The sequence below is a fragment of the Carcharodon carcharias genome, chromosome 1 (genome assembly GCF_017639515.1).
Source record: "Carcharodon carcharias isolate sCarCar2 chromosome 1, sCarCar2.pri, whole genome shotgun sequence".
In the NCBI taxonomy this organism is placed as follows: Eukaryota; Metazoa; Chordata; class Chondrichthyes; order Lamniformes; family Lamnidae; genus Carcharodon; species Carcharodon carcharias.
In genome coordinates, this window is record NC_054467.1 from 118995088 (window position 1) to 119008348 (window position 13261).

The 13261-nt window shown below is 43.7% G+C and overlaps 1 protein-coding gene across 3 annotated transcripts in view; it reads left to right on the forward strand.

Annotated features, from left to right (window-relative positions):
* slit2 (slit homolog 2 (Drosophila)) overlaps positions 1 to 13261 on the forward strand; it is a 489173-nt gene that overhangs the window by 332992 nt on the left and 142920 nt on the right. For all 3 annotated transcript variants that reach the window (XM_041182754.1, XM_041182765.1, XM_041182773.1), the window contains exons 10-12: positions 583 to 654; positions 3966 to 4037; positions 9106 to 9177. In XM_041182754.1, coding sequence (XP_041038688.1) covers positions 583 to 654; positions 3966 to 4037; positions 9106 to 9177 — 216 coding nt within the window. The remainder of the gene's footprint in view (positions 1 to 582; positions 655 to 3965; positions 4038 to 9105; positions 9178 to 13261) is intronic.

The following is a 13261-nucleotide window of genomic DNA, read 5'->3' on the forward strand; positions in this document are numbered from 1 at the left end:
TTCAGCTTTTAAAACCTTTATTTTTGCTTTTTCTGTCCTCTAGCTCCCTGAGGCAGCTGTCTGCCTTCAGGGAGCTTTCTCACAGCGCCCACCTGCCCCCTCGGAACTGTCATCGCCCACCCTCTGCCTAACCCCACCCCAGCAGCACTGAGCATTTCAGCACACGTTTCACGCTGGCTGGCCGTTAATTGACCAGCTCCCGAGTCCACTGATCGGGTGCGCCTGCCAAAGGTAAAATTCAGGCCTTAGTTATGTCAATGTGACAAAAAAATGGCCTTTTCTCTCATCAGGCAAGAAGCAATTGGTCAAACACTATGTCAATCGAGTTTTGTTTTACAGGAAAATAAATTATATTTCCTATACAACATGGTATTTAATCTGTGCAGCTCTAACAGATGAATTTCTTCTGGACAAAGAGGGAAGGTCTTTGGTGTTTGGCTATTCACAGTAACATTAACAGGAGTCCAAATAATGTGGTCTGAGTAAACATGAATGTTGACAAGAGGCTGAGTGTGGACCACCACTGCTGTGTGCTTTACTTTAGGAATGTACTTTCAATAGCAAATTATGTTTTCTCCCCAGACGTCTGGAGCAAAACTCAATCAAAACCATCCCCCCTGCAGCCTTCTCACCCTACAAGAGGTTGCGAAGAATGTGAGTAGAAGAAAAAGTGTTCCAAATCTTTAGAAGATTATTCAGTATTTGTTCCATAAGGAAAGCTTGTTTAACAATCAGTGGATGGTAATGGCTGACTGGTCCAATTTGATTTACAATTCAAATCCGTGAACGTGGTTTTCAATTTTTAAAGCTTTTTGTTTGCCTCCTTCATGAAACTTGATGAAATTGAAACCCTTCAATACTTTCCCAACGACCTCACCATCTTATATCTTCACTGTCCTCCCTGCCTATGTCTGGTATAGTTCCATAGATGCCAGCAGCCCTTTGGTCACTTGCTCCAGTGGTGCCTGAACAGGATGGGCATTGGCTTAAAATTTCAAAAACTGGAAACATTGTCTGGGATTTTCTGGCCCCGCTGCGGGCGAGGCGGTGCCCCAGCCAGACGTCCAGTGACTTGCGGCGGGACTGGAAGATCGCTGTGGCGGGTGGGCATGGAAAATCCCGCCATTGACCCCAACACACCTCCAGCTTCTGGTTTTAATGGAATCAGACTTTGGAGAGCAGGCAATACTTGCTCTCAAGGTGGGTCAGCCATTTAAGTATGATAATGAAGCTCACGCCTCAAATGATACCTTTTGCATATAACTTTTCCAGCGCTTGGGGCAGGATCTTTAGGTCAGCGAGCGGGGGGCGTGGCCCACTCCTCGATGCGTAAAATGATGCAGGATGATGTCGGGAGTCACCATGGGTCATTTCCATTTTCAGGTTGATGGGGGCGCAGCCGAATCAGCTGTGTGCCCGCCGACCTGTCAACGGCCTATTGAGGCCATTTAAAAAGTCATTAATCTAACTAATGGACCTGCCCGTCCACCTTAAGGTTGGCGGACAGGCCAGGAGCCCTGGTGGGCTTCAGAAAAAGCACGAAACCTCATCCACGGGTGGGATAAGGTTTCCTGAGGGGTTTTAAAAATTTAATAAATGTTTGTGTTAAAGTGATGGACCTGTCCAAACTCACATGAGGGGACACATCAGGGAATTTTTTTCAACATTTACCTTCAAAATTTTAATTCTGAGCCAATCTCCCTGAGGCTGCACTTAGTCTCTGGGAGATCAGTGAACTCTTTCGCGTACACATGCGAAAGAGTGCACTCCCGGCTGAGGGAATCCCCCCCGCCTGCACAGGGAGAGCATAGGGCCTTTGGACTAGGAGGACCAAGCATGCTTCCCTCCCTGATCGCCCCCATGAAATACCTCCACCCAGCCCTGCAAAATCTAGTCCCTGCACCGCACCCCACCACTCCATGCCTGCCATCAACAATGTCCTCCAGTCTTCCATCCACAATGACCTCAACCTGCCATCCATAAAAATCCCTGCAAGCTCCCATCCATGATCTCCCTTACCTGTACATTTCTGGGATTCCCACTGCTCAAACAGCTCCCACTACACCTGCCGTCCCCCCCCACCACATCTTCCCCCCCCCCCCCCCCCCCCCACCCCCCCAACCCCCGTCCCCCCCCTCCCGCCCAACCCCCGCAACCCCTGCCACTTCAAGGTCCCCACAAGCCTCCCCATAAACATGGGTGCCAGTGTGTTTCAATACAATATCATGGAACATGTCAATGTGAAGCTGGAATCTATGCTCACTCAAGATCACAAATAAACAAGCAAGCATCAAAGGTCAGGAAGAAGAAAATACCCCTTACTCGCCCAGTAGCACTGAATACTATTGTAGTGTAACAAGTGAGCCCTGACTGGTAGTTTCTAGCTCAGAATCTTATTCAAAAGTATCCCAAATTCATTCATGTGGACTACCATTAAAAATAGTAATTTTTGATCTTTTTTTTAATAAAACTCTTACTTTTCACCCATTTTTGAACAGCAGCCTGAATTTTACGATGAGTGTCAGGGCTCTGATATCATGGTGAAAAGTGAGTCCTGAGCCTACACTCATGAGTAGCAGGATCTTCTCAGAAATTTTAACACAGGTAACCTCCTAACTGGTCGACTATGGGCCTGCCATCCAGTTAAGGATGACGGGCAAGCTCCTGATCAGAGGGTTAACAGCTCTGAAGCGCCTCCAGGAGTGGCGAGCACTACTGAGGCAGGCAGGACACTTCGGGAGATCAGCAAGGTAAGCCCCAAGAAAACTGAGATGTCCAAAGACTGGAGAGGAAATCCCTCCGGACTGATTGCTGGGGCTGTGGGGGATGCCCTCCTTGCTTGTGGCCCCTCTTTGACCAATGGAGTTTTCGGCTCTGGTGCCCCCCTCCCCCCCACTTCACCCCAGGCTGCCACAGGGAGGCGTTCTCTATTAAGCTGGCAGTCTCCCCACTCGGCAGGAAGCCACTCTGCTGGCATCCCATGCAATGGCCTTTAATTAGGCAGTCAGCCCGCCTCTAGTCCCACCACCGGGAAAATACCCCAGTGGCATGACTGCATTAGGGAGCTGTCCTTTCATGGATCCCCTCAATATTTGACCATCCACTCCTTCCCAATTGCCACCACCCAGGGGCCAGTAAAACTCAAGCCAATGGAATTCCTTTTGTTCGAGGCAAGTTTCACGAGGCTTCCAAAGGAAGTGGCAGCAGTATTTTCTTAGAGGAATACTGGCATATTGCTTTACAGACCTCAGCAGAGCATAGTACCAGTCACAAGCCAGCAGTGACTAAAAAAAAAGACTTTTGAAATGACCGTGAGATTGACTAATAGTATGTCTGCCTTTGAGTAATAACACCTTGAGGTTTTGCCATGCTCAGAATAGAACCACAGCCATACAAATGGAACAACCTGTTCTTAATTATAAATACAGGATTTTGTAGTTCAGAAATTGAGTAATCTACATGCCTCACCTATTGAAAATGGATGTCTGAAACACATAACGCATGATTTTCTGGTCATTTAAAATACTGGTGGAAAATTTGTGCGCAAGAAACTCCAGCGTTTTCATTTTGCACTCTTAACGGGTGAGGTTGAGTGAGGAAAAATAAGAAAAACCACTCCAAATTTGAAGTTTATATAGAGTCAATATTCCAAAAACACAGAAATAGCATTTAAAAGTTTACTTCAAGAGAAAAGCTTGATTAATAATGTAATACACTGACCATGAATCTCAGTCACCTGTGCAGGTTTTAGTGCTGTGGTAGATTGGCATTCAAGGGAAAAAGAAGTCAAACAATGGGAAACAGATGCAAGGTATTGGATGTGCCAAAGTGGAAAGCTGTGTTGAATGCTTGAGAGCCAGTTGTGAGCATTTGAATATAACAAATAGGTCAGTAGGCCTACAGCACCTTATTGAAATGACAGTCAGTATTTAATCAAACTTTTAAGGCACTGTTTTTCTTTTCAGAGACCTGAGCAACAACCACATCTCTGAAATCGCACCAGATGCTTTCCAGGGACTGAGGTCACTTAACTCCCTGTAAGTTTCTTGAAAGTTTTTGGGCATATTGTCTGTTTTTAGAGTAACTCATTCTAATCATTACATGTTAAACTTTAAAAAGATTTGTTTACCAGTTGTGCATTTCCAAATTACATTGGTGTTATAACATAAAATTTGTGCTAATTACATATATAAGCCAGACTCTAAATTGCATAGGGTTCAACAAGCAATTACACTAAGATGGGTATTTTAATTTTAAATACCATATTTTAGTTCTCTATTTAGCCCTACCTAAACTTATTTGACACAAAGATTTGATTACAGTGATATATAGACCTGAAGAACTCAAAGGCAGAGTGGAAGCCTGGATTCACGGAAGTGTGGGAAAGCAGGCCCAAATTTCACTGCACACTTTCATGTTTCACGAGGGCATGATATGTTTGGGTAAACCAAAAGGAATTTCCCAACAGAGGTTCAAAACTTCCAGAAATAACTTCAGCAATGTTGTAGCCTTGCTGCCTAAGTGAAGCTGGTGCCTGAGGTTTGGAAGAATTTTACACATGCAAACATGAAACTGGTGGCAGCCCACGTTAGCATGGGTTTTATTTTTGTACTGTAGTATTTATTTTTCTCTCTCTTTCCCTTTCTTTCTCCTCTTCCCTTACTGATTATGGATCATTGACCTTTCCACTTGCTTCTGCTGATTCTGCTCTCTCAGTGCTGAAAATGGCCGAGCAGACTGTGCCCATTAGGATCAGCAGATTCGTATTTTCAGTGCTGAAAAATGACATTCAGGTGATTTGAATGTTGAAGTGTACAAATGGGCTGCTAGTCACTGAGTTCCTGAGCTTTCCTAAGCAAAGGAAAATCAATCATCTCAGGCTGGAATGGGTATATGGTATCTCCAATTTTAACATTGACGAATGGTTTCCCTTATGTCTTGCTAAGCTGCACTGGAAGAGGTCTGCACCATAGCCCCTTGGTAAAACATGTTGTAAAGAGGGAACAAAACAAAGGAAAGCCCCATGCATTGAGAGGACTTAGAAGGGTGTAAAATGGAATGGGACATAGATGGAGACAGAGCAAGAGAGGAGATATATTGAGAAAGCAACAAAACAGGACCGAAAATAAATGGACAGAGCCATACTATCTGAAGGCAAATTGAACAAACAAGAACGAGCAGGCTGCCCTGATGTCAGTGACTGATCTGACTTGAAATGTGCAGTGCGCCTGGTTCTGTTTCATAATGTTTCCTGGTCCATTGTCCATGTGCTTTGCACAGGTTAATTGCACCTGCAGAAAAGCAATCCGTTTGACTTTCCCTCCAAATTTTTCTTCCTTCACTTCCCATGAGCAAGTGCCTGACCTCCTCCCTGAGTGCATCCAGCTGAAATTAAAAACTTACTGTGTGGGCGTTGCTGGCACAATCCCACACCTGGCTCGCATGAATGACAATCCTCGGTGTTTGCGTATATGGCTGCAGGCCAGGAAGTTCATTTCAATACTTACATTTTCAAGCTATTTTTTGATCTTCTTAAAAAATGAAGTTGAAGTTTTTTTTAATTTGTTGAACATTTAATAATTGCTCTTCGTTTACACACAGGTAAAGCCTTTGAGCTGTGAATTCATTTGTAAAAGTGGCTATAGCTGTGGCTAGTTCCTCAGAAGCAATCCTCATATACATACAATCATTGAAGTGCACCCAGCTAAATGAACAGCATGTTGATTAAAACCTGTTCAACCTGTAAGCACTACTAAAACCAGTCTAAAAGAATTAACTCCCCACCGCCCTTTGTTGTAAATGAAACTGAGCATGCCAAAATCAAAAGTAGTTGGGGACTGTAACCAGACAAAGTAATGATTGTGACAGATAGGGGCTCCCTATGTATCATGTACAATACACAATGCTGTACTGCTTTCTTTTCAGTACAGTGCCTGGAAAGTTCCCAGAAAGGCAGCAAGTTTTAATGCTACCCATAGCTATGTCACACTGCTTTGAACCCTTTACTGCCTAACCAGCACTGTTCTACAGATGGGTTACAACACTTTCAGCACCAAGAATGCAGATCTACCATAGGCCATGGAGAGCCTTGGTTCAAGTTCTCGTGGGTTTTAAATGCTGGAAGCTGAACAATAAGCCAAAAATGCATTATTCAAACAACATATGGTTTTGATATTTTTTTAAAAAGCACAAAATGTTTAGTTACCACATTGTTAAATTATGTTAGGACTTCATTGCAAGCAATTGAAAATTATTTTTATAGACTTTACTGATGAAATTACATTAATGAGGCAAGACTGAGGCGGATGTGGTTTGCAAGCCGATATTTCCTTCAGCAAAAGTCTCATAGGGACTGCAGAAGTCACTTTGATGTTCTGTGAAAGTTAATGTCATTGACACACACAAAATGCAAACTACAAACAGCCCTGGAGACCTAGTGCTGCCTTTAATATTTATTTTTGTTCATTATCCATTGCCTGTAATCTGCAGCCATATTCCCAACCCATAGATGACAAACTCTGCAAATTACTGTTTGTTTATCAAAAACAAGGGCCAACATTGTTTGCTGTGTTTAATGGCCCATCGTCTCCGAAGTGACAAGTTGCTGCCCAATCTTAGCAAAGTGATATCCTCCTTTGCAAGCTAATGAAGATATCACAAGCCTAATCTTCAGTTTCACTGCAACCATTTTAGGATGCTTCCCATTAAAGGGCAAGATTCTTTTTACTGATTTGCCTGTTTCCTTTTGAAAGTTTTCTTAGCATGGTTATGATTAGCTTCTACTAAATACCATTGTCTGGGTTGTGGTTAGTGAAGCATTCCTTTATATGGGACACTATTTTCAGGTGTCTAATTGATTGCTCGCTCCTATTTTCATTAGTGCTGACAGGTTCTGCCCTATAGAGAGAGTTTGGTCATTGGGATTATATTACTTCCGCTTGAGTGTCAATGTGATTAAGCTCCAGCTAAATTGGGATGGTTAAAATAGACTGAAGCATGTAGGAGAGAGAGAGATAGTGCTGCATTGTATGAAATTGCAGTTCAGATTGCATAGGAGAGTTGTAAAACACTGCCGTACAGGCCAGAGCTTTTGTTTTTGTAATTGTGTAGGTGGGTAGCATTGAGCTCTGGAGGCTATGTATAAAGTTTAAATCTACATTCCACTTAAAATTCTTTCTACTTGCTTATGTGAGAAGATCATGGTATTTCAATTTAGGATTGTCTACAAATAAAGTAACTAATAAAATGCCTTTTCCAAACCACTATACACACGAAGTTCAAGCATCAAACATAATATCATTACGTGTAGACAATAAAGCACAATGCCATCACATGTAGCCTTCAAGGCTCGAAAACTTCAAATCGAATCTGAAAATCAAGCTGAAAATACAGAACTATAACAGAGAAGCTGCTTTAAACTTCAGAACAAAGCCACAGTTAGGGACGATAATCAGACAATGCAATGATTATTATAAACAGGGGCTCCCTGGGCATCACATCCAATACAAAACTTTACACTGGTTTCTTTTCAGTACAATACCTGGAACACTTACAGAAAGTCGACAAGCTTCAATGCTACCCATTGCTATCCCACACTCCTTTGAACCCTTTGTGCATGACTAGCACTGTTCAGTGATGGCTCACTATTACAAACTTAGGAGGAATCAGCAAATACCAAATTTGTGGACAATTGAGAACGTCTGTCAAATAATGCTGCAAGTTTCAGTTTTAAGAGAGTCTGTCAGATAATACTGTAGTTTGGGCTGTGTGAGAGAGACTTTGTCGTAACAGCCTGTTTTTTAAGGTTTTCAGTCTAGTTCACATTTACACAGAGATTATGCTTTAAACATGACCCCATTCTTTGATTCAATGCGGTAACTGTGACTACAACATTACTGGTTACACTAGTTAGTGGTTATGTTATTGAAATAAAAATCATAAAGCCCAGAATAATCCAGGGATCATGAGCACAAATCTCACCATGACGGTTTTCAAAATTTGAATTTAGTTTCATGAAATTTTGAGGCCAGCAAGAGAAGGTCAAGAATGAGGGGATGCCCAACAGGTTCGTTTGCCCAGGTCTCGGGAGGGAAAAGTTGGAGGGGGCTGGAGACCTTGTCAAGTTATGCACCTCAGTGTGTTCCCTCCCCTCTGACCTTTCCAAACCAACTCATCCCCTTCGCCCACCCCAGCACAGCCTTCCTGTCCCTGTCGCAAAAGCCCCACATTCATCTGTGTCCTGGGGCTCCTGGCATTTAGATTTGTGGGACTAGATGTAGTCCTAGCAGTGGCCGCTGCTGAAAAGTTGGTATCAGTAAAATTGAATCACTTTAGACCTGCTGTTCTTCTCTGATCTGACAGATGGGCAGGATTTTCGCTCACGTTGGCTGTCCTTCAGCCATTTAACTTATAGCTAACACACTGAGGTGCATAACTTGACGGGGTCTCCGGACCCCTCCAACCTTTCCCTCCCGAGACCTGGGCAGACGAACCTGTTGGGCATCCCCTCATTCTTGACCTTCTCTTGCTGGCCTCAAAATTGCAGCCGGACAGAAGGCAACTATTAACTGGTCACTTAAGAATCTCAATGGAGTGAGAGCGGGCAGGGTGGCCTAGGTCTCGCCCGCCTGCTGTAAAATTTCAGACAGGTTGGAGGCGGGCAGATAGGCGACAGGAGGGAAATCCAGTGAATCTTACAGGGCCCCCTGCCTTCAAACCCACCAGCAGGGATTCATAAAAGTCTACTTATGTTTCCAGTCTCAAACCAGCTTAGTAAGCTACTTAGTTGCATCAGACTACTACAGAGAATATAGGCTGCAGCAGTTCAAGGAGGTTTGTCAGCACTTTTAGGGCAACTTACAGTAGATGTTAAATGCCGTCTTGCCTCTAGCAGTAAAGTCCATACCCCGAGAATATTTTTTTTAATATGCAGTAAATTAATTCAATCAAGAGTATGATAGTTCCCTGATTCAGACTGATATATCTCACCACAAATATTTTATAGAGAATGAAAAGGTATGCAAGTTGTGGAAAATAAGCTGAGAATATCTACCATTGTTTCTTTATAGTTTTTAACTGACAGTTTTCTACTTCTTTCTCCCACAGCGTATTGTATGGAAACAAAATCACAGAGCTCCCTAAAGGCCTTTTCGAAGGACTCTTCTCTCTGCAGTTATTGTAAGTATGTTTAGCCAGTTCCTGTAAAATAGATTGGGGAAAAAGAACGCAAGGCATTTGATGATTTCTACAATTCTTGAAACTACTAATGGGCTCGATTTTAACAACTCTGCCTGACAAAAACCAAGGGGAGAGAACAGTTAAATGGACAGGAGAAATGCCCACTATTTTCCCAACCCAATCTAGCCACCTGCAATTTTAAAAAGCAGGCAGCAAAGGTGTCCACCTCAAGCCAGCAAGGTCCTCTCTCATTGTGTGGATTGGGTGCCCGATAATGTTGCCTTATCTGAGAACTGCATGAGCATGACATAGCACTAATTGAATTGCACATTTGGAGAGCCAGTGCAGACACGACGGCCCGAATGGCTTCCATCTGCAATGTAAATTTCTGTGATTCTGGGATTGCAATTGTTAAAAAAAGGTCAATTTTTGTTGCAGTTGCTGACTGTGAAATATGGTGAGGCTATTAGTCTTGTAGAATATGAATTCCTGCCATCTCCAAATCCTGAGGACTGAGGTTTACCACAAAGGTGGGAAACTGGAGCCGGGTTTGTTTTTGTGTCAGAAACTGGCCTCTGGGGGGAAACTGACTGAAGTTCAGATTTTCGTGTGAACAGGCCCTTAAAGCTGAATGCAGCAGAAATGGAGGCGAGTCAGATGAAGTTGCGGCCTCATTTAGACACCTGCAGCAGCCATCACTGAGCCCACTGGTTGTCCTGAAGGAGAGAGTTTGTGTCAAGGCTTCCACATAGGCACACAGAAGCAAGATATCACGGGGGAACCAGAAGCCTGGCACCCATGAATAGGGAGGTCGTCTTCCTGTAGTATGGCAGAGAGTGGCCATCCCGTCATGCAACAGAGGCACCTTTCTGTCCAGTGTCATCTCCCTTCGCCTCCAGTTTCTCCTTCTCTCTTACCCCCTGCTTCTGCTCCTCCCCAGGTGAGCTGTCTCCTTGTAGGCCTCAGCATCCTCAAGGTCCGCACATCTCTAGAAGGCCGTGTTATGGAGAGCATAGCAGATGACCATAATAATTGAAACCGTAGGAAGGTATTGCAGGGCACCACCAGACCAGCCCAGACATTAAACCCACTGGCCTCTGAGCCTGTGATGCCCCATCAGTTATAAATCTGATGTATTGTCCAGCTTTGGTGAAGAGGACATTTATCACCTGGGTGATGCATCGGTGTGCAGCTGCCTGTGAGATGCTGTAGGGGTCGTACTGATGAAGGCACAGTCGTCTGGGACCATTGGCCTAAAGCATCACTGTCTCTTCCAGGAATGGTTCTCAATTATGTCCAGGTAGCTTTGTCTCTGCCTGTAGATCCTATGCTCAAGGTAGTGCCTCCTTCTCCTTCATGCCTCTTTGCCCTCTCCTCTGGCCTTCTGATGCCCAGGGCTCTGATCTTCCTATGCAGGCTGCTGCTCTTCATCTCCAGTGGCCTTGACTTTCTGGGTGTGTAGTACCCTTTCCCATCTGCAACCATCCAGGTGCTCAGGTGGAGTCCAAACACCCACTGCTTCAATGCCCACACAATGCCAGGAGGGTGACAACCCATGAACTGGCAAAGTTCCTAATGCTGGCTCCTCCCATGACCTGTGATGGGCAGCTGCAACTTAAGTTTCAAAGGGGGAAACCCATCCCCTGTGATAAGCATGTACATTTACGTTTTGAAACTTTTCTGGCCTCCATTACTGGCTCCCAACATGGTACATGCTTGCCTTCAGCTGGTCAGAAGCAGATAGTTCCAAAATGCCTGCCTCCCCCAGAGGAATGCAAAACATTCATAGGGACGGGTTTTTAACAAACTCTCAACTCAGTTAGTTGGCCTGTAAAGGAGCACTGGCAAGTTTGCAGACCTTAATGACTCCAGAAACTAAGTGGAATCACTGGATATGTGACATCACCACTATTTTTTCCAGTTGTCCATGCCCAATCTTCACCTGTGGGTGCGTATGAGGTGCTGGGGAAGGGCGGGGGAAGGTGAGACTCTTCTGTGTTGTGTTCTGATGGAGCTTTTACTGCATGGTGTTAATTTATTTAATCCACGTATATCAGTCAAAAAAGATGAACAATTAGGAATGATTTTGTGGGAGCCAATGAATGTTACATTGCACATTCAAGTGCATTACATTCAAGGCTCATATTATATAGCTTTGCTAAAGTTCAGATGAACCTTATTGTTACCTGAGCAAGGGAGATGGACAAAACCTAACCAAGAGCTCCAATTTTAATCCATCTTACTTGACAAGAATTGCGTAAGCATGGGGGTGGGGTTGGTGTTGGTGGGAAATAAAATCAGGACTTTGCGCTCATCCTACACTGCTGTCTGCTGCCATTTTAATTCCTGGCTTTAGAGAGATGTCAGAGCTCCTTGTCACAGGCAGGCAAGGGCCTCAACTATGCAAAGGTTGGGGGCCTGTGAAGTTGTTAGAACCCTAAGGCCATTTTAACTCAGGATTGCACGAGTCATACTGGGTTCCAAAGCCTCCAGTGAAATCTAGCAGCAAGCAAAAGTGGGTTCGGAACAGGCCCAGAAGTATTAGTAAAAAGATTTTGGTTTTTGTTTCCTCTAGGGACGAGTTGAGTAGTATTTCAACTCCAGTTCCCACACATGTGAACCTCATGTGCCACAGGCTATTCTTCCCTTCTACAATCCATGATTACATCCAGATCCTGTCACATAAACACCAGACCTTGTTCCATCCTGTTGCACTAAATCCTACACCCACCAACCATCCAACCAAGTAACTAATCCCTGCAGGCTCGGGTGGGAGTCTGACTTGCAGCATCAGAATGACATTTGAAAGCTAAAATGGCATTTCTCAGCCACACAGACCTCATATGCTACATTTGCCGAGTTGAAATTGGATCCTCTTTGCTTGCCCCTTCAAGATACAACTCCATTGAAGTCCTCACTTTGGCCTCTCATCAGTCTAACAACTTCATAGGACCCCCACCTTTGCATAGTTGAGGCCTTTTATAGTCCACAAAGCTGCTTAATGTTAGGTGTAAGTGATGTTTCGTTTTATAAGAAATCAAGGAATTTTGATCAGACCTGTTGACTGAGATATAAGTAAAATAAACATGAAACATAAGAAAAAATCAGGAATTGGGAATTAGATTGCAGGAAATGCAGTCCTTAACCTAAAGGACTCTGAACACTTGCTCCAGGATGCTGCAGAATAATGGGCGATTCACGTAGAGAATGTCGGTTAGGGGTCAAAGTACTTTTATTTCCAGTGAGTTTGTACAGTACACACAAAGCAAACATGGGGAATTTGTGGAATCTAGTTTCTCAACCTCCGCCAGTGATCCTTTTGTGGGAGCTGTCATATTTGTTGACCCCAGCACCATTGGATGTCGTAGTTTTGGCTCTACAATGTGTGAAAGAATTTGATATGTTTATCACACATTGTCAAAGCAAGCAGCAGAAATGAGATGCACCCTGCCAGACCCAGCTGAAGAAAAAACAATGCATTTTAGCTACTTTAAAAAATCATAGCATTCCTATGTAATATTATACGAGAATCACTGGACACTCGGCTTGCAAAGGGTGTTGAGTTCAGAAAATACTGGTTATCCAGTTGGTTAAAAACATTTAATGCTGGGGCTTTGATTTGATGGGTGCCTAGTGCATGATTATGAGATGCCAGTGATTTGTGATGGCAGCTGTTTAGAGTTTTTTTTTCCCTTTCGGTTTCATTCCTGTCTTGGCACCTTTAACATGGTCAGTGAGGGGAGACTTCGACCTGAATGCGACACAGACCAAGTGAATATATTTGAGAAGTTGATTCAAAGTGGGAATTAAAGTGGTAATTTTTTTTTCAAGTTAACTTTTAGAGTAAGAGACAGATTCTGACCTAGAACTAGCAGCCTTTAAGTAAGTTAAATAGCCTAGTCAAAAAGGCAACTGCTTTAGTGGCAGTTAACTGTCAATCACCTGAAAGCGCTTGCCTGATTAGGTGCCTGAATAGGTGTTGATTACTGTAGCAGGAAGTTAAGCTAGAGAGTGACTCATCACAGCTCTATATAAGAAAACAACTTTAAAAGTGCATGGTCGGTAAGAGTCACACGATCAGTGA